The sequence below is a fragment of the Pantherophis guttatus genome, chromosome 1 (assembly GCF_059756535.1).
Source record: "Pantherophis guttatus breed Tessera chromosome 1, ASM5975653v1, whole genome shotgun sequence".
In the NCBI taxonomy this organism is placed as follows: Eukaryota; Metazoa; Chordata; class Lepidosauria; order Squamata; family Colubridae; genus Pantherophis; species Pantherophis guttatus.
The window spans coordinates 292,876,610-292,902,979 of NC_142063.1; the positions used below are offsets into that span (position 1 = coordinate 292,876,610).

At 41.0% G+C, this 26,370-nt stretch overlaps 2 protein-coding genes across 2 annotated transcripts in view; one reads left to right on the top strand and one right to left on the bottom strand.

Annotated features, from left to right (window-relative positions):
• Positions 1-26,370, bottom strand: part of GALNT14 (polypeptide N-acetylgalactosaminyltransferase 14) — a 329,955-nt gene that overhangs the window by 122,326 nt on the left and 181,259 nt on the right. The window lies entirely within an intron of this gene.
• On the top strand, positions 14,689-16,428 carry LOC148116887 (uncharacterized). Its single transcript, XM_087881818.1, has one exon. The coding sequence runs from the start codon at positions 14,689-14,691 to the stop codon at positions 16,426-16,428; it is 1,740 nt and encodes a 579-aa protein (XP_087737944.1).

Genomic DNA, 26,370 nt, shown 5'->3' on the forward strand with positions numbered 1-26,370 from the left:
AAACTACTAGAAAGCTATCTGCTGGCTGCTCTAACCCATCCCACCATAGAATATTCCTTCTATTAGTTTTATTTCAGCTTAGTGAACCTCTTTATAAATTAAGTACTGCTGTGCAGCTCCCCATGCTATCTATTTTCTGTGAAGGTTTATAGGGTACATAAGCATTTGTAGAAAAACAAATCATGCTCCACTTCATCACCACTTGAATCCTATCACAATTTTTTGATAGAAAAGTATCAGGTGAGATGGGTATGGTTGATGTCATGATGACATCCAGTCCATGGCACTCTTCCAAATCATATCAAGGACTCCAATCCTGGAGAAGCCAAAATATTTAAGACCGGTCTTTTTTTGTAGCATCATCACAATTCCCTCTTAAGGAATTTTATGGAGGTTGTCATTTTCTTCTCATTTGCTTTCAGAGAAGCAAAAAAGACTTCTATCATTTCAGAATATCAGTGGCGCAGACTATTTTAAGTTCTAAAATGTTAATTCCACTGATGTTGTTTTTAAATGAGTTAAATATTAAATCAGTTAAATGAGTGCCTGATTATCAGAGGATGCAAGTAATGAATTAAGTAACTAAATAATCATTTTTGAAGTCAACTCGCTAAATGTTGACCTGTGTTATTTCACTTTTCTTGCAGGAATGCAAGACAATGAAAACTGAATTTCTACAAAGATTTCATTCATGCTGTAAGCAGACTCAGGATGGTTCATCTATGCAAGAGCATCTCTGAAAAATATATTTAGACCATTTTTGATACATGGATCATTTTATATGAGTGATTGTACACATGCTATGGGAATGTATCTTTTCAACAGATCATATATAACCTCCTTTTGAGATGTAATGAAGCAGTCATACAGGAAGACTCCAAAACTACTGAATGTTCTGTGTAGCCAATCAGACATTATTAGGTGATAACAATCTTCTCTTTCCAGGAATTTGAATGAATTATTTTATCATATATGGAGTATGTCTGGCATCTATAATCTCTACATTTTAGTTTGACACGGGAAAACACCCAAGATTTTAATTTTTTGCATATGTACACCCGCGAAAATCTATCGCCAAGACACTTCCAATTTTACGTGGGAGAAGACCCGAATAACCAAAGACATATATATATATATATATATATATATATATATATATATATATATATATATATATATATATATATATATTTGTGTGTGTGTGTGTGTACATACACACATACACACACACACTATACTACCTGGGCAAGAGAGAAAAAAATGCATGAATTAAACCTTGAATTCACTAGATGTCATTTGTTTCTATTTTATCTTAGGTAATAGAAGATAATTTTATCTTTCTTAATGGCTTTCCTAATTTATCAGAGATTTGCATCCATCATGACCTGCATAACGTCTTTTTGTAGAGAAGCCTTACTGGCACTGACATTGATTCCCTAACTTGATTTCAATTAACATGGTTAAGAGTACCATAGGGTACCCAGGGAATTAATGAGAATGTAAGACTTGTTTAACAGGTCATCATTTATAATCTAAGGCTTATAAGGAGAATAAATCCTTTGAAACAAGTGACTCACATCTAAAAAGCATTTGGTGCTAGATATCATTGAATTCTCTTGATCGATAAGTTGACTGTTTAAAAAAGATGAGACAAAAATGCTCTTGATGCTTCTTCCAAGCAGCCCCCTTCATTAAACAACCTGTTATTTGAAAAGGCAGACTGCAGATGAAGCTATCGACACGTGTGTTCCTCTCTTGAATAATAAAAACCACAGCTTGGAAATCATTAAATTCAGCATGTCCTGAATTATTCTGTGTGACAATTACATCTGGGGTAATTTCAATTTAATACCTCACTGCAAGTGAAAATTGCAGCATGCAGCCCTAAAAATGCTGTAATAATGAAAACAGACCCACTAAGAGCCGCTCATGCTACCTCAGGCTGTCACTGGATGGATGTTTTCTGCTGCTTGTGGTGTTTCATAGGTCACCACATTGCCAACACATTTTTTTAAATAAAACCAATAAAAATTCTACTTCCTTCGATCCTCTTTCCCTCCTCTACTGTCAACGCTTTGTTATTACTTTTTTTAAGAGATGCATTTTCAGTATGCAACATCCTACATTGGGCTTTATGGCCAGAAATGCTACTGAACTATAAAGAACACTGCATTTTTAGGACTGGAGATAGTTTATACTATAATAACATTAAACACTGGAAGATAGGGAAGATTGCAGACACCAATGCTTTGGGATAATGAGAAAACGTGTTTGTTTGTATCCTTCCCGTTTCATGCTCTTCACATCTATATGTGGATCAGGTCACAATTATTTATTAATCTGTATCTCTTTCTGCATTTGCAATGCAATTTCCAACTAAAAAAAAGTCCTATTAAAATGGATGCATAGGTAAAACAAAAACACTTTACAAAAGTGAAAATAGCTTGGAAAACAATATATGCCATAATGCAACCAAGGTTATAAACAACTTTTACATGTAAAATAAGATCACAATTGGTCCCAGTAATTTCAGTATGCTTGGAGATAAGAACATGTATTTCTATAATGGTCAGATTTAATTAAAATTGCAACAAAGACCTGCCTGATCCACAACTGTGTCTCTCAATGTGGCCAGGTAAATGACATTTGGGAGGTACAGAGTAGGACAGGAGTACAATAGCATCTCTCACTAGTATAACCCAGCAACTAGATTAGAGGGGAACATTTCTGGGATGTCAGGTATAATCTTAAGAAAGAGCAGCCACTGATCTCCCTTATCCTCCACGAATCCATCACATTTGTCTTTAAAACAATCATGGACATTACTGACAATGTTCCAACTGACGAAGTCCCCAGATGCCACAGCCTTTTCTCATGCCACTGGCTGTTCAGTTTTCTCTGGCTATCCCTTCGAATGGGTCACCACTGTCTGGGTGCCGAAATCCACCTGTCCTGCAGCCAGGGCCTTTTTTGCCAGGGCCATCTGTTCTCCTTTACATTCCATCCTGGAAATCTTCTCCTGGACATCTTCTCCTCTTTTTTTTTTTTGCTTTAATTTATATGCCGCCCTTCTCCGGAGACTCAGGGCGGCTTACAATGCGTTAAGCAATAGCTTTCATACTTTTGTATATTTATACAAAGTCAGTTTATTGCCCCCACAATCTGGGTCCTCATTTCACCTACCTTTGAAAGGATGGAAGGCTGAGTCAACCTTGAGCCTGGTGAGATTTGAACTTGCAGTAATTGCAAGCAGCAGATGTTAATAACAGTGCTTTAGTCCACTGTACTACAGGCTCTTCACAGTCTTCTGGAGGTAGCTGGACAGGCTGCAGAAACCCAGGACTCCTTTGTCATTTTTAAATTTGGTCACATTCACCACATTCCTCTTTCATCACATTCCTCTTTAAAACAAGATAACAGTCATTATCTTTAAGATAATGGTCATTACTGTCAACGTTCCAATTGACTAAGTCCCGTGGCTGCCACAGCCTTCTCCCGTGCTGCTGGCTGTTTGGTTTTCTCCGACCATCCCTTCGAATGGGTCACCACAGTCTGGGTGCCCTCATCTTTGCCAAAATGATGTACTCAATAAAGTTTTGCATTAAGAGATTGGATCATCTCAGCCATGCTTGCTTTGGTTGGGTTCGTCAGTCAGAACATTGATACATTACTACATCTGGTGAGAGACAGTTCCACAGTTTATACATTGTAGATCTCCATATAAGAAGGGAGGACATCTGGTTTATTTTATTTCATATCAGGAACACTTTTGCAGATCTTTCTTGATGGTTAAGAAAGATTTCCCCCACACAAGCTAAAAAAATCCCAAAACTGAAAAGATAGAGGAGTCTTTGCTGCTAGAAGCCAGGGGAAGAAGTAGGAAGTGGCAGATTGCAGCGTAGGCTTGAAATAGTCTCAGCAAAGTTATTATGAAAGTATCTTTACACTCACAATAATTTATATTCCCAAAATAAATGCATCTTTATATAACTTTTTATTTCAAGCACACCTCTCATTAGCAAAAGGGGAAGAAAAGTAATACTTTAATTGAAATCTACTAATTAAACAACATGCAATATTTATCCAGTATTACGATTAAACTGACCTGATGAGCAATCTAACATCAAATAAGAAACCTTTTAGGAACATTTCCTTTGGTACAAAGTTTCTGTCTACTTTCTTACTAATTGTGATAGTTGTGGTTGGCAGAATTTTGAAGCAAAGGAACATCTATTGGTGGCAACTGAGAGAACACGCACATAGTCTGTTCATCTTGGATGCTATTTTGATGCTCTTGTATGCCTGTGTGGCTCATTATTCCGTTATTGTTTTAGTTCTTCTGTGGGTGGTTCAGTTTCCAAGACAGGCAAATTACATTTGTCTCATTGCATCTTTAATCTCTTTCTCTCCCCTTTGCTCTCCATGCTTTCCTAGTAAGCCAGATTTTCTGGATGCGCATCTCGAAGTTCCAAATACAATGAATTGCCTTAACTTTTAAAAAGTGATTAGTATCATTTTTCCTTCTCCCTCACTGCCCACCCCTTTGCTTCTTTCCTACTCATTATTTTTTCCTACTCATTATTTTTTAATTGCTTCAACAACACCTGCTTGCCAGCTCTTCCTCTGAATTTTTTAGCATTCTTTGTGTATATCCAACTTTCCATAAGCCAGCCAGGATCATACAAAAGTATTCTCTGCATATTCATTCCAAATAGGCATCCACCTCGGCAGAGTCACATCAGAAAAATCCTTCCAAGAGCTGCAGGTGTGTAGAGAAAATCTCTTTATTTAGCTATCACACGGTGCTCAATTTCATCCTCCCATCAAAAGATATCTATATATCAATGGCAGGTAACAGACATGGACACCTGTATGGTCCACTTCCCTAAAACACATTCTAGATGAGGGGTGTCAAACTCGATTTCTTTGAGGGCCACATCATGGTTACGTTTGACCTTGGGGGCCCGGGTGGGTGTGGCCAGAGTGGGCATGGCCAGCTTAAAGTCACTCGTGTCAGGGTCGTCTGTGGTGGCCCAAGCACTCAGCCAGTGAAAATGGGCTCCCGAGCTGCATTTTCAACCATGATGGCCTCCTGCCACTCTCTGCCAGTGAAAATGGAGCTCGGGGGGGGGGGGCAAGCTCTGTTTCACTGGCAGAGGATGGCAGGAGGTCGTTGCAGCCAAAAACGGAGCCTGGGAGGACCGTGCACAGCCCTCCCGAGCTCCATTTTTGCTGGCAGAGGCACTGCAGGCCGCTCCTTTGCTGATTTTAGGGCAGCCCTATGGGCCAGATCTAAACACCCTGTGGGCTAGATCTGGTCCCCGGGCCTTGAGTTTGACACCCCTGTTCTAGACAGTCTTTACACAATGGCTCCAAGGTTAAGTCATTTAGACAATGCCTATCAATTCTCGTGGGTTTTGTTCTATTCTTTCAACAGGCCTGAATTCAAAGACTCAGAAAGCTCCAAAGCCCAAAGATCATATAGGCAGTCTTGGAAAAGCTTTTGTTTATTCTGAATGAAAAACGATTTAATGTTAATCTTGGAAAAGAGACACAAGCAGCAGACCGCTCCACCTTCATTTCAAAGGCAACATTACAATTCATTTGAGCAGTGTTCCTCAAAGTTGGCAACTTTAAGACATGTAGATTTAAATTTCCAGAACTGTCCAGCCAGCCATACACACCCAGTTAGAGATTCATTGTGGAACTGAATATAGTAAGAGATGACCCCTTCCCATCATGAAGCAAATGACAGCTGATTGACAGAGAAAAGGGAACACTTTTTCAAATAGCTTTTACAAATTTTTACTACTATAAGATGTAGAGATGGCTACCAAATTCACTGGCTTTAAAAGGAACATAAGGTTACAATATAAGGATATCACCATGACTAGAGTCAGCATTCTTTTGAACACCATTAGGTAGGGAGCAACAACTAAGAAAGCTATGAGTTCATATTCTATTGAGGAGTTTGCCAAGAAGCATCTGGAAGACCTAATGGGAAGGCCCTATGCTGAGGTAGATAAGGCTCTGGTTTAATCATCCAGCTGGTCTTTACTTAGATTCTTGTATCAGAAGTATAAGTCATGGTGCATTAGAAGAACAAAACTATAGTCCATGTATCCTGTGGAGAGCTGTTTTTGATTCAGGAGATGTATATTCTTTATAAATAAATGTTTTTTTAAAAAAATCTGATTTGATTAAATTTTGATTGAAACACTATAATTGTTCATAATGAATCACATAAGCTACTGGTTTGGGCCCACATACTGCCAGTACCCATTCCTGAATATTGTAATAATCTGATTTAAATTAAAGCGAACTAATATGGAATAGGGAACATATGGTTCAATTGCTTTGAATTAAGGCAAAAAAAATAATAATAATCCTAAACATGTGTAAAATAACAATCTAAGCCTAACATTCAATGATGTAACTCTGATAACTCACTTGAGCCTTTAAAATTATGTTGGTAGGTATTTAGTGTGAAGGATTTTGTCCTTTTTAAAGGACTGATATCTGAAAAAAGTGGAATTTAACAGAATAGCAGGGAATATGCATAATGTAATATAGCTAAGGATCAGATGATGTAACAGTTAAATATAAACAAACTGACCTGCAGAAATGATGTAAAGAGGGTTTCAAAAGAAAATAAGGGGGATTTTTAAAAAATGTTTTCTCCACATGAAAGCAAAATCAAATGTTAGCCATTGGAGAATGAAAGTGGCATGAAACTGGAACATTAACACCTTATAAAGGCATTGGGTAGCATGCCTGGTGGAATATAAACCAATACAAGAGAACTGGAGTGTTACATTTTATATCTTATTCTGAGCTTCTTAGGAGTTCTCTTAGTTACATGTCACATATATCCTGCCATGAAAATCTCTTGTGTCAACAACACACAGCAGCTGCACAAAGTTGATTGGCCAGATGAAATATCCCCCAGTCTGGCAGGCATTTTATCTAGCAGCATGCAGGTCTTATGTTCAAGGTTAAACACATTTTCCTAACCTGCCTTTATGTTTTGAATGGGAAGGGTAAGGATGAGAGGGACATTTGCAACTGAATGCTTTGGGATAAAAATGCCTCTTCCTTTGTTTTAATCAATACTGCACCTTATATGCATATTTAAAAATAAATAAATTAAAAAATGATGCCGTCAGTGAGTTATAGTATTGCTGCTGTTTAATGCAGATTAACTGCCAACAATATGCCAAACATTTTTGTCACAGGATATGCAGAAAGGTGAGGCAGAAATTATATTCTGCATAAATCCTAGACATTTCTCTCAGGTAAGAAGCAGAAACAATTTAAGGTGGCATTTTAGAGCCATTTTGCCAACAATATATTCAATATCTTAATTTTATCTTATTTTAGAGAATGGCAAATAGCTATGTAATAAGAAATATCTACAACAGCATAGAAAGCAGTATTTTGTACCTTCTCAGCAATGATTAGGAGATGTGCCTTCTCTCTATTTGTGCCCTGCCCTCTGGAACATTTTCCCCTCAGAGTTGAGGGTGACTTTGACCATATTATAGCTTTTTGAAGGCCTAGCTTTGTTTCCAGGATTGGGCCCCTGATGTTTTGAAGGGTCCTGTTTTCTGACTATATTGACATCTATGATGAATTTTTTTCTCAGCTGTCATTTATATGTAATTGTTTTTTATTGTTTTACAGGATTGTTTGCTTGAGATAATCAGAAAGGGAAGGGAAGGGGAGGGAAGGGGAGGGGAGGGGAGGGGAGGGGAGAGGAGAGAAGAGAAGAGAAGAGAAGAGAAGAGAAGAGAAGAGAAGAGAAGAGAAGAGAAGAGAAGAGAAGAGAAGAGAAGAGAAGTTCTAATATGTTATCCCCTATCTTTAGTTTTTAAAAACAGATTTTTTTCTATGATATAAGTGTGGCTTACATAAAATTGTTCCCACTGATTTTCTAAAAGTTACTGCAAAAACATTACTACAGGTTTCATATAACAGGTACATACTTCACAGTTTTATTTTTCAAGCACATGCCCATCTAAATTTTGCTTAGGAGTCATTTCAACTTGGGTTGCTTTTATTTTTAACATGGCTACTCTTTCCTTCCACCACTGAGGTCAAAGCAGTCTGAATGATCTTCCTGCCTCTTCTGTTTTCACAACCACTTGGGAACTTAGAAGAGGTTGAGAGACAAAGACTGACTTTAAAATATCTAATAAGTTCATGACCTACTGAGGAGATGAGGCATTTTTTCTGTCCAATTATAATAGATATACATTTGGATAATGGCAAAATGGATACAACGCAGTGGTGAAATCTGAACCAGTTTGCTACCGGTTCACTGGCCGCGCATGCACACCAAACACGCTCTGCAAACAAACATTTATTGTGATATTGTAATTAAGATATTAGACCAAAACATTACATTTTCTACCTCTACTTGATCTTGTAATTCAGCGATTGACTCTATAGTATCTGCCACAGCTATTAGGTCAGAATAAAATGAAGGGGATGAAAATAAAGGAATTATAAATAATAAATATACATTTACATTGCTGATCCCAGCTGTAGGAATGAATCAACGATGTGAATACATCATACTACACTGAAGCCATAAAATGGCAAGGCTTAATGGTGGGATTTCAAAAATACTGTATAACTGGCTTTGTCTCTGAGCCATAATTTCGCTGCTGGGCGAGATCATCCGTGATTTTGGGGTAAAGTACCATCAGTACGCGGATGACACCCAGCTGTACATCTCCACCCCGGACCACCCCAACGATGCCCTTGAAGTGATGTCCCAGTGCCTGGAGGCCGTACGGATCTGGATGGGGAGGAACAGGCTCAGGCTCAACCCATCCAAGACCGAGTGGCTGTGGTTTCCAACGTCCCGATATAGTCAGCTAGTGCCATCGCTGACTATTGGGGGCGAATCATTGGCCCCCACGGATAGGGCTCACAACCTGGGTGTCCTCCTGGATTCACGGCTGTCTTTAGAAGAGCATGTGACGGCCGTGTCCGGGAGGATTTTTCATCAGGTTCGCCTGATCCGCCAGTTGCGTCCCTATCTAGATCGGGACTCCCTACACACAGTCACTCATGCCCTCGTTACCTCTCGTCTGGACTACTGCAATGCTCTCTACATGGGGCTCCCCTTGAGGTGCACTCGGAGGCTCCAACTGGCGCAGAGTGCGGCCGCGCGGGTGGTGATGGGAGCGACATGGAGTTCCCATGTAACACCTCTCCTGCGCGAGCTGCACTGGCTCCCAGTGGTCTTCCGAGTGCACTTCAAGGTTCTGGTTATCACCTTTAAAGCGCTCCATGGCTTAGGACCTGGTTATTTACGGGACCGCCTGCTACCACCAATAGCCTCCCACCGGCCAGTACGCTCCCATAGAGAGGGGCTCCTCCGGGCGCCGTCGGCCAAACAATGTCGGCTGTCGGCCCCTAGGGGGAGAGCCTTCTCTGTGGGGGCACCTACGATTTGGAACGAGCTCCCCCCGGAGATACGTAGGATCCCGGATCTGCGCACCTTCCGCCGTGCGCTTAAGACTTTTCTATTTTATCAAGCTGGCCTGGCCTAAATCTTCCCCCTTTTTAAATGTGGAAATTTTAAATTTTAAATTCATCTTATTTATAGGGTCATGGGTAAGGCGTTTTAAATTGGGGAGCCATTTTGGATTTAATTCTGTTTTAAACGTATTTTAATGTTTATATTGTATGTTTTTTAATTTTGGCTGTTCACCGCCCTGAGTACTTCGGGAGAGGGGGCGGTATAAAAATCTAACAAATAAATAAATAAATAAATTCTCACCTTTATAGACAGAATCCCACTGGGGGCTCCAGACAGACAGACAGACAAACCAAAGGGTTTATCCATACTTCTACAATACTGAAGTGTCTTGTCTACTGTTGAAACCCCAATAAGCTCTTTTCCAACTGCAATCAAGTACAGCTAGAGTGAGCTCTTTGTAACAAAGAAGGCAATCTGTGATTAGATTGTACATCTTTAACTCTGTTCCCAGAAGATAGCATCCTATCATTTGAATTAAACAGCTATAAATTCTAAGGAGTGTCATTTGAATTTTAAATGGTTGTTCCTGTATTACATGCCACATTAAACACATTCACTATTTTTTAAAAAAAGATGTTAATTTTTTTTTAATTTGAACACTATGAAAGAAAGCAGCCAAGGAACTACAATTTCTTGACAAAAGATTACAATGCAGTTGCAGACAAAATTAACATTTCTGATTAATTGTAGCAATTAATTTTGATATATTTTATATGCATATTGGCCCCCAAAACACTCACATGCCCATTTAAACATAACTTAGGAGGAACACCGATAGTCTGGGGAGTTGGGAGAAGAATTGAACAGAAAAAGTATATAAAAATTGAGGGGGAATCATATTGGGCTCAAATGCCTATGTACTCACAAATAGAAGTCTACTGAATTGACCCACTTAATACAATAGAAATAGCACTTAGACTTATATACCGCTTTACAGCCCACTCTAAGCATTTTACAGAATCAGCATATTGCCCCCAACAATTTGGGTCCTCATTGTACCCACCTCAGAAGGATGGAAGGCTGACCAGACCTTGAGCCTGATGAGATTTGAACTGCCAAATTGCAGGCAGCTGGCAATCAGCAGAAGTAGCCTGCATACTGCACACAATATTTGGGATTCTGTGAATCCAATTCTTCAATGACATCTCTCACATCTTTCCAGCCTTGTCTTTTGCTGAGAAGCCTCTGATGAAGAGTATGTTTTACGTTTGTATGTTCTGCATACAAACAATGCATATGTTCTGCATTGATAATGCAGAAATGTTAATACATTTCTGCATTAGCAAAGACTGCTTTATTCATTTTCTTCCAATAATAATGTATGATAGAGAAGGATGCCTGTTGGGTCCCTGTATGCAAGATTTACATCTCTTGATTTTATTCTTCATGCAGTGCGCTCATCACCTCACAAAGGTGATTTTTTTTTTCAAGCTAATCAATTTTTATTCTAAATTCTGATTCTGATTCTAAGTCAGGAAAAGCAACAATAACATATGGCTCAACATATGTGTTTTGGCACTTTTTACCTGAATGGCACCATGATGTGCACTAGTATTCCTCAACATCTTCACTTCTAGATTGCTTGCATTTTACAATTTATATCATGTCTGACCAGTATCACATTGCCTCAGATTGATGGTAACTTTTGGTACAAAGCCTTTAATGGGAGACTTGCAAAGAATGTAGTCAAACCAAGCAAGGAATGCTTAGCATTAAAAGAGAACATTTACACAAGAAGAAGACAATATGCTAAGACACAGTTTATTTTCTCTTGCCAATCAGCTACAGAAATAAAACCTATGGACTTTGTTTGAAGGGATCTGGTAAACTGAAAATTTAATTAACTTTTGGTAATTTAGGAAGATATAAAAGTGCCTCATAAACTTAAGAAGTATCTCTTTTCTTTTCTTTTTTGTCCTATGGTGCAGAGACTTACCATTCAGTCCTTCTTCTCATCCCACCCAGTCCTGGCTCCCAATGAGACTGTAGTAGATGTAGGGAGTGAGAAATGATCTAGCCCTCTTTACCAGCTGGGAATTTCAGCTGGGACCCCAATTCAGATGGGAGATATACAGAGAGGAATAACTGTCCCATAAATTTCATCTAATATCATTTCTTTCAAAATAAGCAATTTTGACATTTTTGTTATATTAAATTCACTGAATAGATGTTTTCCTCATCTTGGAGATAAGACTGAAAAGATTGAGAGAAGACACGGGGAGATCAAGAGCCAGTTAAGAGAACAACAGGCTAAAATTGAAGCAAATGGGAAACTAATGGCAACTCTAACTAAAATAACTAAAGAGTAACTGAAGACCTGGTGTCCTGCCAAAAAGCCTTGGACCACATCCAAGGTCAAGAATGTAGGGAAAAAATGTTCACTCTATTATCAACAGCATAAAGAGGCTTAAATAGAAACTATTACTAATGTTTTTGACCTGTTCCAGACAGATTGTACTGAATCTATAGAAGCTGCCTATCATGGGCCATCTAGATTCAGGTCTTTACACTCTATTGATCCTTTTTCTCTGAATCTCTTCAGAGAGATGATTGGGATAACATAATACAAGCAGCCAGAACAATACATTTGGAATGTGAGGGGAAAATATTATGCCATTTCCACACCTATCTTTCAAAGTAGTACAGAAGCACAAAGAATTCTACCAAACATATCTCATGATTAGAAAACAAAGGATAAAGATTTATTATGAGACATCAAGTAACCTTTTTACTCCACACAGACAGATTTTCTCCATGATGATCTTGTCAGGTGCAAGTAACTAGGAATAGAAGTTTAGTTTAAAGTACTTCAAGTTTATTACACGGTATCTACACACAAGAATCTAATCCACTAATGGTCAAGACTAGATAAGAGTCAAGGGAATTCAAGGGAAGCTGGACTTAGGTCTCTTGTGGGAGCAAGCAACTCCAAGCTGATGATGCATTTGACCTCATCCTCAGGCACAGCCTGGTCATCTGCTACAGATCTACCCCAACCTAGTTTTTAGATCTTCTAATGGTGCACATTACCACTGTAACTGAGTTCATCTACCATGCTGTTCATCATCCTCTACTTTTCTTCTACCCTTCCACCCTTGGAGACTTTTCCAGAGAGCTAGGTCTTCACTTAATATGTCCAGAGTAGGATAATTTGAACCTGATCATTTGTGCCTTAAATGAGAACTCTCGGTTGATTTATTTGATGACCCATCAGTTTGTTTTCTATCTGTCCATAGTTGTGTCAGGAAAGTCAGCACTAATGTTTAAAGATATCAATACTCTTCCTATTTTGCTTCTTCAAAGCCCGACTTTTGCTTTCATAAAATGTCACAGGGAATGGCATAAATTGCACGATTCTAATTTCGTAGGTATAGCTACATCACAAGGTCCTTCCAAGGCCTTCATGGTTGCTCTACCAAGTGCTAGTCTGTGGTGTATTTCTTGACTGTTTGTTCCTTTACTGCTGATGGTTGATTCTAAAAAACAGAAGTTATCTTATCATATCAATGATGTTTTTATTGCCAATTCTGGTTGTTCTAACTGTTTTCATGAATGTAGTTTAATTTTAATTCCATTTTTCACCTTGTTCCTTAACTTTTATAACTAAAGCTTGCAGATTCTTTGTATTTGGGGCTATCAGGATAGTAAGAATAGAGTAGAGTAGAGTAGAGTCGAGTCGAGTCGAGTAGAGTAGATTTATTATATCCAACAATAAATGGCTTATCCTTGAAAATCAGTGTAAGGAAATTCAGTTATCTTAAACTACTGAAGACAACTTGTCCTAATGGAGATATTCCATATCAGTACATTCAGAAATGTTATTTCACTTTGGAGAATCATAGGCTTTATCAATTATAAATAATCTTTTCATTATTATCTCTTTATTTTTCTCCTATTTACAGCCTCAGGATTGGTGAGTAGGGAAGAGAATCTGGGTTACTGGCATATTCCTACCCTGGGAGTTCTAATATACATTCTCCCTTGAGGGTGGAGACAGCAGCCAGACGTGGGTTGTGCTCATTGGTCAGAGGTTGGACTGAGCCTGGAATTCTTTAAATCCGCCCCCTGTTGCCAGGGCTCCCAGCTTTTTGCTCAGTCATCAGACTGGACAGTTGTGTGGATTGTGGGCTCTAGTAATCTCGTGTATTAGAGCTAATTTCTCTCTGCTTGATTATTTGGTTGACCATTGGACTGTTTGACAATTCTACTTTAATCTGATTGGGAATCTGACCTAGCAGGGGATTCCTGGAATCCCTGCAGGTTGTCCTTCCTTCCTCCCCTCTGTCATCATAATTAAGGTCAGTGGATTAGTGGTTAGTGGAGTTTAGCGCTCCCGTGGGGAGGGTGGTCCTACAGGCTTCACCTTTGGTGAAGTTTTTCACCTCAGGCCTATACAAGGAGTTTGCGCTCCCTCTTTAGGCTGGCTGGCAGCCATTTTGTCCCTCGTGTACTTACTGTCTTTTGCTGCCTTCAATTAGAGCCTTGTGCTCTCTGAACTTAGCCGCTTGTCGGCTGCACAGTTTTCCAGGGCTTTTCACTCACCCGATAGTGCCAGAAGCCTCGTTAACGGCTTGACAGCCTCCGCTTCTATTAACGCCCCTCGCATCTTGGCAAGCCATTTAGATCGGCGCGATTGCTGGGCGCAAGTGGAGCGTCACGCTCCCCACCTCCTGCTTGCCTTGCCTGTCCCTTTTATTCAGCGCCCAGCGTTAATTGCTTCCAGCTGATCAGCGCTTCCCCGGCGCTTCGGCGGGGCGTGCTGCCTGAAGCGTTTTTCTTTCTGGGCAGCTATCTGAGAGCTTCGGGGCTAATTAGGCTCAGCTGTACAGCGCTGTAGCCTCTGGCATTACAGAAGTCTGGGCGCTTCTGCCTGACTTAGCACCAGAGCCATTTTGAGACGCCAAAAGCCCTTGCCCCCGTTTACTGTGAGTCTCCTTCTGACTGTGCCTCGTTAATTTAAACAGCATTTGCAATCTGAAGCAACTTGGGGGTAATTAGGCTGAAAGCTGACTCTGCCTACAAATTGGACTGCTGGGTCCTTTATTAATTACCTTACTTGAGGAAATTTGTGGCTATTCATATTCCTCCCTGTCACCATATTATATTACTCATTAAGGCTGATCATGCCTAAGTCCATGACTAAATCTAAACATGGCCGGAAGGCCACAGTTCAAGCACAGTCAGTGGCCTCAATCAGGGAGGAGCAGGCCCAGGAGCATAATGAGGGTCCTCTATTGAGCCCTTCACGCACAGGCGCAAAACGTTCCGCAAAGGCCCCCACCTCAGAAATAAGTCAGGATCAATCTGGCAGGACCCAAGGTAGGGAAGCCCCTAACCTTGACCTTGCACACCCCAAGAGACTTAGGGCTGATTCTAATGTCCCTAGACACGCAGCTTCTGTGTCTTCTGATCAGGTGTCTCTCCAAGATTATCAGTTGTCATCTGAGTCAGCGGATGTATGGGGTTCTTCTTCAGCCATGGTCAGGTTTTCTACTGTGGAGTCTAGCGCTCCCGTCTCTTCGGGGCTCCAACCTTCCCCCCTTTCTGTCCCGGCCCGAACCTCTACGGAGGTCGGTCCGGCTTCTGACCAAACTCAGGTTAGTTGGCGACCTGAGGATATTCAGCGCATGATCGCTGTGGCGGTGCAGCAATCCTTGGCAGAGCGTGGTTTTCCTGCCAAGGTACCGTCTCCCCTCCAGCCCGCTCCTTCAGTACCTGAGGAGCCTGTGGACGATTTTAATATGGAGGATGCAATTTCTCTGGCGGGTTCAGATTCCCCAGCAATTTCCTGTGTCAGCGATCATTCCATCCACGCTGACACTGAAGCTCCGGAACCGGAGTTATCTGAGGATGAAGGCCTGCCCGCTGATCAGCCCGCCTTTACAGGCCTGTTTCCCCAGGCCCTTTTTAAGTCGCTATTATTTAAAGCGGTAAATATAGCCCAACTGGGTCCATCTCCCACTCCAGAACCTGCAAGTGCGGCAGGCTCCTTAAACCCGTTGTTTGCGGAACAACCTAAACCGATAACAGCAATCCCTACGCCTCCTCTCTTTTTAGAGGTCATACGTAAGCAATGGTCTGCACCATCTTCGGTACCGGTACCGTCCTCTATGGACAAAAAGAATTTCATTGTGTCCCCAGACCTTGATTCCCTGCTGCAGATACCTACTATTGATGCCCCTGTAGCAGCTTTGCTTTCAGCATCATCTCTGCCAGGGGAGCCGGAAGAGGGTCTAAGGCCGGAAGAACGCAGGGCTGAACAGGTCCTGCAGAGGGCCCACCTAGGGGCAGCATGGGCCATTAAATCAGCGGCCACGGCCTCTTTCTTCAATCGCACCACGCTTCTCTGGCTTCGCCAGCTGCAAGACAAGATGGCCTCAGAGGACTCGAGGTTGAAACAGGACCTCAACAAGATTGTTGCTGTGGTGCAATTTTCCGCGGATGCCACCTTAAATGCTACACGGTTTGCGGCAAAAACCATGGCTTCCGCTGTTGCTGCTCGTCGCTTGGTCTGGCTTCGTCACTGGCAGGCGGATGCCAGACACAAGTGGCGCCTAGCCTCTGTCCCCTTTTCGGGCACGAAGTTGTTCGGGGATGCCTTGGACAAGTTTCTTATCGAAACCAAGGACAAACGAAAGATCTTACCTGCTGTTTTTCAGAGAGGGGAACCCCGTTTCTCTCCTTATGGTCCTCGCCCCCCAATGAGGTCCTCAGAGGGCGGTTTGGGCTCCTCCCGTTCCATGGGTAACTTCCAGACGGGGTATCTAGGCCCTAGACAGAGGAATTTCCAGGACAGACCTCCCAGGGGGAGGGGTTTCGGTTCCCGGCGGCCCTTTCGAGGGGGAGGGGGTCGCTCCATCCGTCGCCGTCGTTAGTGGTACCTGCGATCCTCCCATTGGCGGAAGATTGGGCCTCTTCACCAAAGCTTGGGAGAATACTACTTCGGATTGCTGGGTCCTGGCCTCCATTTCATCGGGTTTGGCCATTGAATTTGTTTCCACCCCCCCTTTGTCTTTTACTCGCTGTCCCCTGTCCCAGATAGCCGAGCGTAGATCCCTCATGGAGGCGGCTATCAACCATCTACTGGCCGTCAAGGCCATTCAACGAGTGCCTTGTGATCAGGCGGGGCAGGGGTTTTACTCTCGGGTCTTCTTAGTCCCTAAGTCATCGGGTGGGTGGAGACCTATTCTGGGCCTTAAACGCTTGAACCGGTTTGTAATCTATAGAAGGTTCAAAATGCAATCCTTACGTTCTATACTTGACGGCATTCGGAGGGGCGATCTCCTCTGCTCAATAGATCTCACAGAGGCTTACCTCCATATCCCCATTCGACCTTCCCATAGGAAGTTCCTCCGTTTTTGTTATGTTGGTGTTCACTACCAGTACACAGCCTTACCCTTTGGCCTTTCTTCTGCTCCCCGTAGCTTCACTAAAATTTTGGCGGCCTTGGCGGCTCACCTCAGGCTTCAAGCCGTTCGTCTCCAGTGTTACCTGGATGACATTCTCCTTATGTCATCTTCCTATCAACAGGCCGTGTCTGATCTCCGTCTTACGATTCAGACACTAGCGTCGCACGGCTTCTCTGTTAATGTGGAGAAAAGCCACCTAAATCCCTCGACTAGGATCCTTCATTTGGGGGCTATTATTGATTCGGAGCAAGGGAGAGTTTTTCTCTCCCCGGATCGGCAGGCCGCGTTGAGATCCATGGTAGCTAAGGTCCTGAGGGATAAGAGAGCTTCCCCTTTATTTCTTTCCAAACTCCTAGGCAAGATGGTCTCAGCCATCTCTATTGTTCCCTGGGCCAGGTTACACCTTAGAGACCTTCAATGGTTTCTCTTGCCTTTTCAGAGAACGGGCAGGGGATCCTCTCTCACCAAGGTGGCAGTTCCAAGGGAGGTGCTCTCATCCCTTCGCTGGTGGCGCTCTCCAACGCTCTCCAAAGGTTGTCTGTTCCTGGACCCTCGGTGGGTAACGGTGACCACCGATGCCAGCAATTTCGGCTGGGGAGCTCACTGCGGGACCCAGATTGCGCAGGGCACGTGGTCCAACGTGGAGGCTACCCGCAGCATCAATTGGCTGGAGCTGCGAGCAATTTACCTGGCACTTCGAGCATTCCACCCTCTGGTGTCCGGCGAGCACGTGTTGATTCTCACCGACAACACCTCTGCCAAGGCGCACGTCAATCGCCAGGGCGGCACCAGGTCCCCTTCACTGATGCGGGAGGCAAAAAGACTAGGCCTTTGGGCGGAGAAACATCTGGCCTCCTTGAGGGCGGACCATATCTCGGGGGTCTCGAACGTGACAGCAGACTGGTTGAGCCGCCAACAGGTGGACCATGGAGAATGGAGCCTGCATCCTCTCCTTTTCCAGGGGTTAACTGCTCGCTTCGGCTATCCGCAGGTAGATCTGTTTGCATCCCACCAGAACAACAAGTTACCTCGCTTCTTTTCCCGTTTTCCCTCCAATCAAGCGGAAGCAGTGGACGCCCTGCGCTCTCCTTGGCCACAGGGCCTACTTTACGCCTTTCCGCCTTTTCCCCTCATTCCGAGGGTAATTCGGAAACTACTGCTGGAACAGGCAGAGATCATCCTGGTGGCTCCACACTGGCCAAGGAGGTCATGGTTTGCGGACCTCATGCATCTCTGTGTCCCCGCCTTGGAGGATTCCTTGTACTCCAGATTGCCTCAGCCAAGGGGCAATCCTACATCCGGACCCTCAGTGGCTTCAGATGACCGCCTGGCGGTTGAGTGGGAAGCTCTACAGCGGGACCTCATCCCTTCTGATATAATTCATACCATCCAGGCATCTCGGAGGTCATCTACCCAACGGATTTATTCGGCCACTTGGCGGTCTTTTGATTCTTGGTGTAAGACTCAGGGGTTTTCCCCCCTCCAGGCTTCCATCTTACAGGTCCTTCGTTTTCTACAGTCGGGTTTGGACAAAGGGCTGTCTCCAAACACTCTCCCGAGACATGTGGCTGCTATTTCCTCTATTTTGACATATAATTCGGTTCATTCGTTGTCCCAGCAGCCTCTGATCCGACGATTTCTCCGTGGGGCAACCAACCTCTGTCCTCCCGTACTACATCGATATCCTTCCTGGGATCTCGCTCTGGTGCTGGATTCCCTTATGGAATCACCATACGAACCGCTTCCTTCTGTCAGCTTACGTCTGTTATCCGGCAAGGTAGCCTTCTTGGTGGCTATCACTTCAGCGCGCAGAATTTCCGAACTAGCAGCGCTCTCCACTAGGGAGGATTTATGCATTTTCCATGGGGATCGTGTGGTCCTCAGGTTGGATCCTACATTTGTGACTAAGATTAACTCTCCCTTTCATCGTTTGCAGGAACTGGTTCTGCCAGATTTCTATCCATGTCCTTCCAACCCAGTGGAGAGCCGGTTACACACCCTGGATGTCCGCCGGGCGCTCGAACTCTACATCCAGAGGACTGCAGCTATTCGACGAACAGAATCACTGTTTGTTTCATTTCTACCGTCTTCTTTAGGTCAACGAGTTACTTCTTCCACGGTGGGACGTTGGATCAGAACAACGATTGCGACTGCATACGAACTTCGGTCCTTGCCTCTTCCTTCCAATGTCACAGCCCATTCTACCAGGAGTGCGGCGACCACGGTGGCTTGGTCTTCGAACGCCTCGTTAGACGAGATCTGCAGGGCGGCGACTTGGACATCTCCTTCCCCGTTTATCAGACACTATAAACTTGATAAGTTCGCCTCTGCGGAGGCTGATTTTGGGAGGAGAGTGTTACATGGTGTTATAGCTCGGGAGGGGTCTTCTGCCCAGACTGTTCCCGCCCGTGAAATGGGACAGTGATCTTTGGTATGTCCCACGTCTGGCTGCTGTCTCCACCCTCAAGGGAGAAGGGGCGTTGGTCCTGCCTGATACGCCCCTTCTCGTTGAGTGGAGACAGCAGCCAGCCCCACCCTGATTTCAGTCTGGTCATCCTGGTTCATTGTAATTTGAATTGTTGTTTTCTGTTTCTTCCTTTCCACACACCGAGTCTGGATTTTCCTTCGACAAAAGCTGGGAGCCCTGGCAACAGGGGGCGGATTTAAAGAATTCCAGGCTCAGTCCAACCTCTGACCAATGAGCACAACCCACGTCTGGCTGCTGTCTCCACTCAACGAGAAGGGGCATATCAGGCAGGACCAACGCCCCTTCTCTCTTTTTTTTTCCTTATTTCTGTTTTCCCCCCATTTTTATAATATAGTATTTATCTTTTATAATATTTACATTTAATGTTTTAAAACAATATATAAAATTAAATATGTTTCCATTCTTTTTCCTTTCATATGTTTTGGGTTGTAATTCCATGATTTCTAGGGATTACTTATTTCCAAAATTCTTTAGCAATACCTTTTTGTAAAATGTTTAAGGAGGCTCAATTTCCTGAATTTATGGGTAATTAGTAATTTCCCCGTGTTTATTTATGAATAAATGTGTAACAAATGGCTGTGCTGACATTAAGCATGTATCAAGGATTTGAATGCATATATATTTTTATAAACAAATACCATGCTGATAGATGAAAACCTGAATGATTTGTAATGAATGTTATACTGTATGTTCCAAAAAGGAATATGAATCTGAAAATCAAAGTGGAGGGTGATTGTGTTTGATAGGAAATATGGAGCAAACAATTGCAAGTTGAACATAAATGACAAAACAAGCCTAAAGTAAGTAGATGAATTTGTGCACTTTGGTAAACATATTCAAACTGATCAAATATATGGTCAAATTTTAGAAGTACTGTACAAATGCCCCTAGAAAGGAAACAGACAATATGCAAATTTTTGCAAGGTATGAATATTTCTCAAAAGAAAATAAAAAGTGGCTGTGTATAAGAGCATGCTTCTGCCTTCTTCATTGTATAGAAATAAGACTTAGATGTTCAGAAGCTACATAAACATAAGTTGGCTGCAGCAAAAATGGAATATTTAAGAAGTGTATGTGGTAGCAGAAGAAAAGATTCATGTTTAATGCATATGGATTAAATACAAATATGTAACTAGTACAAAAGAAATTTGTTAAGGTGGTTTAGTCATACAGAAAGTAGGAATGAGGTTGGAATTGCAAAACAAAAGGAAGAATGAATGGATCAAGAAAAGGAAGACTGAGAACATCATGGTGGGATAGGCTTGAAGAAATCCCCAAAACAGTGAGGTGAGAAAGTCAAGGAGTAAATGGCAATGAATAAAGCAGAGTACAAATCTGATATAAGAATAATAATTTGCAAGAAGGAAATGTACAGAGACATCTGGTAATAATGTTGGTGTAAACTAGATTTTGGTCTCTTCCTTTTTTAAAAAAAAATGCCTTATTTTCTTTGGCTTATTACTTCTTATCCCTTTCCTCTATTTTGTATAATGTTGCTTATCCCAAAATGGAACAGCGTGATTTGTACGTACTGTATGTAGCAATAAAGCCCAGAAAAATTGCATCTATCTGTCAAACCTTTTTGAAGTCTTTTGGCATAGCAATGAAGATTTTTAGAAGATACTATATAGGAGAGGAATTAACAAGGAGTTCTGATTCCAGCTGGGTTTTGAAGCTTCCTAAGGCCAGTCTGAAGAAATAAGAATGCCAAAGCATTTGTGGGGACTTTTTATTAGGAATCAAAATATCAAGTTTGAGTGCAAAGAAATTCAGATCTCCAGAGTAGCTTTGCCGCACAACCTGGCAGTCTTCCTGCTACCCAAGCAAGCCAGATGACATTTCACTGGCTAAGGATATAAAAGCTACTTAATGAAAGCTGAGAATGTTTTGATTAAGAGGCTTTGTTTTGATTAAAAAAAAAATCAGGTATCTGAGACAATTTTTCACTTGGGGAAACTGCAGAGCTAGGTGAGTAATAGGACTTCTGCAAAAAAGAGATTTCAATCAGAACGTTCATAGATAAGAATCTGCCTGTTGGCTTCTGTCTTCAGGGGAAGACTGTTATAATATTTAATAAACTATTTGGATCTTGCCCAATTACTCAGAAGAAAAGGACAAATTAACTTGTTTGGTCTTTATTTGCATACTCAGAGTTGGAGAAATAGTAGTTTCTCAAGGAATTTTATAAGAAGAATTACAAAGGTCTAGGGTCAGTATTTATTGAAGTATACAGGTAATAGCAATAGCAATAGCACTTAGACTTATATACCGATTCACAGTGCTTTACATCCCTTTCTAAGCGGTTTACAGAGTCAGCATATTGCCCCCAACATTCTAGGTCCTCATTTTACTGACCTCGGAAGGCTGAGTCATCCTTAAAGCTGGTGAGAATCGAACTGGTGGCAATCAACAGAATTAGCCTGCAATACTGCATTCTAACCACTGCTCCACCATGGCTCTAATCCCTGATCTACGATTATAATGAAGCTTGTCCATCACATTCATAAGTCATGATGGTTATAAAACAGGTCACCTACATGACCAACCTGATTTTATTACCTTTTTTTGCAGCAGTCATTAAATTAACATGGAGGCTATTAAGTGGATCCATTGTTCACTATAAGCATTTCCCCCCAAAAGTGCAAGTAAATGCTGGTTTTTGGCAAATGTTGTTAAATGACCACAGGAAGCTACTAAGAGCCATTATTGCAGGCCAGCTGCTGAGCACTCAAAATGCAGCGATATGACCATGGGGGGGGGGGGTGATCATTGAAACTTTGGAACTGGGTTGTAAGTACCACCAGGGAAATAGTCCATTGTAACTTCAAATTATCACTAAGTAACTGGTTGTAAATTGAAGACTAGCTGTAGGTCTGAGGCTGATTTCATTTACAATTGGCTTTCAGAATTTAGTCTTGTTGATTGGTCCAAAAAGGATTTGGACCAGTCAACAAGATTGTTGGCTGAACAGTTTATTGATTGAAGCTACTTCATATATTCAAATGAGTTTGATTTTACTGCATCCTAAGACTCAGCTGGCATCCTAAATAATCTTCAGCCTTTATATCCTCAGCCAATGAAATGTCAGTCTGGCTTGCTTGGTCAGCAGACATTTGATCCATGTTGATGATTATATTATCAGGAGAACAAAATGGCTAGTGAGGAAATGCTCCTAAACTGAAAATGAATGGGGCGGAGGTTAATGAAGACTTTGGTATAATTATGGTATAATTCCTTTTACTTCATTTTTGAAAAAAATATTTTATATAAATGCATACTTCATGCTCCACTTTCAGAAGTACTGTCTACCCCCCAGTCACTGTTCTCTGTAATGATATACCCCCACCAACCGTGTACTCTTGACAAAGTTATAAATACATTTCAATTTAATCACAACTCAGAATACTGCAATACTCCATACATTCCTCTGATAACCGATTGATTCAATCAGAAAATTCACTTCAATACTAAAACAACAATCTTGCCATTTAAAAAAAGGCACAGAGATTCCCAGTATGATAGGAAAACCAGACCTATTTCTCTGATCAGGGGATGAAGCAAAGCTTTCCAGATACTATCAGATTTCACCGAACAAGCATGACCAATTATATTAAACATACTATCAGGTGAGATGATAGATCTGTTAATTGTGCATTCTTCCATACTCTTTTTAATATACAAGTTGTATGTTTCTTATTTATGAAAACAAAATTAAAGAAAAAAAATTCCTATTTAAAACAACAATTTCAAACCAAAAAATGTATATGTATGTATGTGTGTGCGCGTCTATGTGTGTGTATGACACACACACACATATATTATATACATTATATACACAATTATTCTGCTTATAATAGGGTACAAAGCTGTAAATTGATACAGAGTACTGACAATATTTTTTCTTAAGTGCATTTATTTAAAGGAGAACAAAAAATCCAATTTATTAGTCGTGGAAACCTACCAAAACATTATTAATTGCTCTTACAATTTGTTATTAATTGTATAGAAATGACTTAATTTCAGGCATATAGGCCTTCATTTGACACAAAAGCTAAGACAAAAGCAAATCTTAAGTAAACAATTTCATTCTCACAGAATTACTTGAGTTGTATTATTAAAGCAATCGAAGATGCATAATAACTCTGAGACAAATGATCGATATAGAGGAGCAATCAGACTTGGGGACAATTCCATGTGGGGAAAAATGATCAATACCAGCAGCACTCAGAGGCCCAACATAATTATAAGGTAATAGGGATTCTACTATAGAAAAGCAAAGAATACAGTTTAGTTACCTTGGCTTTCCATTTGTTTCACCTTTTGGTGTGTCTCACCTTTTGTGAAAGACACACCAAAAGGACATTGGCTTTTATCCATAAAGAATACACTTTCTTTAACATAAAAAGATGCTTTGAAAAGAAAGGGAAGCTCAAAATGTATTTGCTACTTTTTCTACTCCCTGGAATTTGAGTTTGACCAAACATGAGCAGGTATTGGTATTGCGGCTGAAACACCTTCAACTGATAGCTGTTTCCTTCTCCAAGTTCCAATTTGATTGCAAATTTTCAAAATGAAAATACAGGCATTTAAACTGTACATAGAATGCACAGAGTGACATCATTCCAAACAAAGAGGCCAACCAATTAAAGTTTTGCAATGAGTATTTTTCTCTACTTCAAAAGGTTGTTATGAGATTTTTATTTTTTTTTTTGTTCTATTAGAGGCCATTTAAGAAACATGCAGTGGAAAAAAAATCCATCTGCAGCTATTATTTATATTAATATTTCCATTCTAAATGCCAAATACTCTCCACATATTGCTTTATTCTTTTAGATAATCAGCCCATAACCTCACAGTGGGCTTCATTATCAGCTTTTCTGCAACCTGGGTCTTTGCCTAGGTTTGAAATAAAAAGAATATATTCAAAACTTTGAACAAAGGATAGAGATTAATTCCTTTGGTATACCTTCTGCCTCAGAAACCAAAATGAGAAAATATGTGGATTCATGTCTAGCGAGAGAATTTTACTCTAACATTTTCTGTTTAAAATAATTAGTTTTATAACAGTTAATAAGCATTGCTTCGTTTTTCTTTAAATAGGATTGTATAAACATTTCCACGCTAATCCCCATATTCTTTTTTTATCACTAGACTCTATTTTTCATATTGCAATATTTTTTAACATAACTCACTACAAAGTTTCCAAATTAGGTTTATATATTAACGGAGAAGCAATATATTCCAAGGCAGAATAATGATGGGTTAGTGTCTGCTATCAACCAGGTACTGCAATGTTCACAATCCTGACTTTTTTGTCTTTCTTATCAACAATTATTAAATTTGAGGTGTTTTGTGGCAGGTGCTTGTCTGTTTGAATTCCAGAGTCCCAGAGCACTTCAGAGTCTTCATTTTCTATTTTGTCATTTTCATTTTCACTTTGTCTATTTTGTGGTCCCATAAGTTCTTGCTTGCAGGCTAATGGTATTTTTTGCTGATATATTTCAGTGCACCATTGTTGCTACTTTGTCATGTGTTGTTTGTAATCAGTCTGTACAATCTTCTTGAAGCAGCTAGCTAGCTAGGTGGTCCCCTGTTTCTTCAGCTTTTTTGCAGAGGTGACATTTGTTGTCTGTTGCTGCCTTTTCAATTTTGGCTTTATATATATTTGTTCTTTAGACTTGGGTTTTTGTAGCCAGAATTACCCCTTCTATCCCTTGTTTCAATTTTCTTGCTCTTAACCATTGCTACTTCTTCTTATCTCTTTGGCTGCTAGTTTTTTTGTGTACTGGTGATACAATACTTTACCTAGTCATGTCTCTTTTCTATTCTTCATTTGGTCATTTTTGTAAGCCAGTTTGGTCTCTTCAGTATTTAGCATTTTAAAAGTTGTTGGTAAGCAGGTAGTGGCATGTAGTTTCTTGATGCTGTTCCATTTGTTGGATCTTTCATTATCAGGTAGATTTTGCCAGATATTAAGCAATCATTAATTTCACCTCACTGCAGTACCTTGTTAAACTGCTTGTCAATGAATGGATATAGATAAATCAGATGTTTCACCCAAAACCCATTCAGTTTACCTTCACCTGCTGTTGACCAAATCTTGATCTTTCTTGAAATTTTTCTATCATCTCTGCTGTTATTACAAGTTATTTCATTTCAGCTTTCCCCCCCCCCCCCACTTTTCCATCTTCGTTATCCAAGCAACATTCTTATTGTATTTGGGGTGGGGGGAGGGCTGTCCCATAGCTGTGCCCAAAACTGCACTGTTTCTTGTCAGGTATTGGCTGGTTTATTGTAGTCTCTCCACTGTTGACTGATCAGAAATGTTTTGATTCATCTGACGTTGGAGATTTTGCCTATTGTGTGCAATTTGCTTCCTATCTCTTGATCTTCCTGGCTATGATTGTTATTTGCTGCTTTTTTATTCTCAGTGCTTCCTTCATCTTCCTTGTTTCTAGATGATCTTTTGATTAGTATTCCTCCTGTTCTTCAGTTTCATTTCTTTCACCTATTCTATCTTGCTTGTATCTGATCTTAGCATGCTGTTCTTATTTTACAACCTGTTCTTTCATTTTGGTGGTGCACTTTGGCTTTTTTTCTTTTTTGTTGATTTTGCATCCAAAGTATTGTTATAACTGCAGCTATGCTGTACATTAGTTGGTTGGTTTTTTGTACGTTCCTAAAGTTAGATTTTGCAGGACTGGTGTTAGCATTGCTCACAGGGCAAGTGAAAGACCAGACATTAGATATTAGAAAGACACATTCTGTCTATCACATACTGATAGTGATCAGTATTTGTTGTTCAAGTGAACAATAAATATAGCCAATGACTTTTGAAAGCAAAGAAGTATGCAATGTCAAATGCTTTAAAACATGCACTGGTGAGAACCTAGACGGCATGAAATGGACAGATGAATTTT

Excerpts from the sequence above, each read along its gene's own strand:
- LOC148116887 (XM_087881818.1), top strand. The coding sequence starts at position 14,689 with ATGACTAAATCTAAACATGGCCGGAAGGCCACAGTTCAAGCACAGTCA.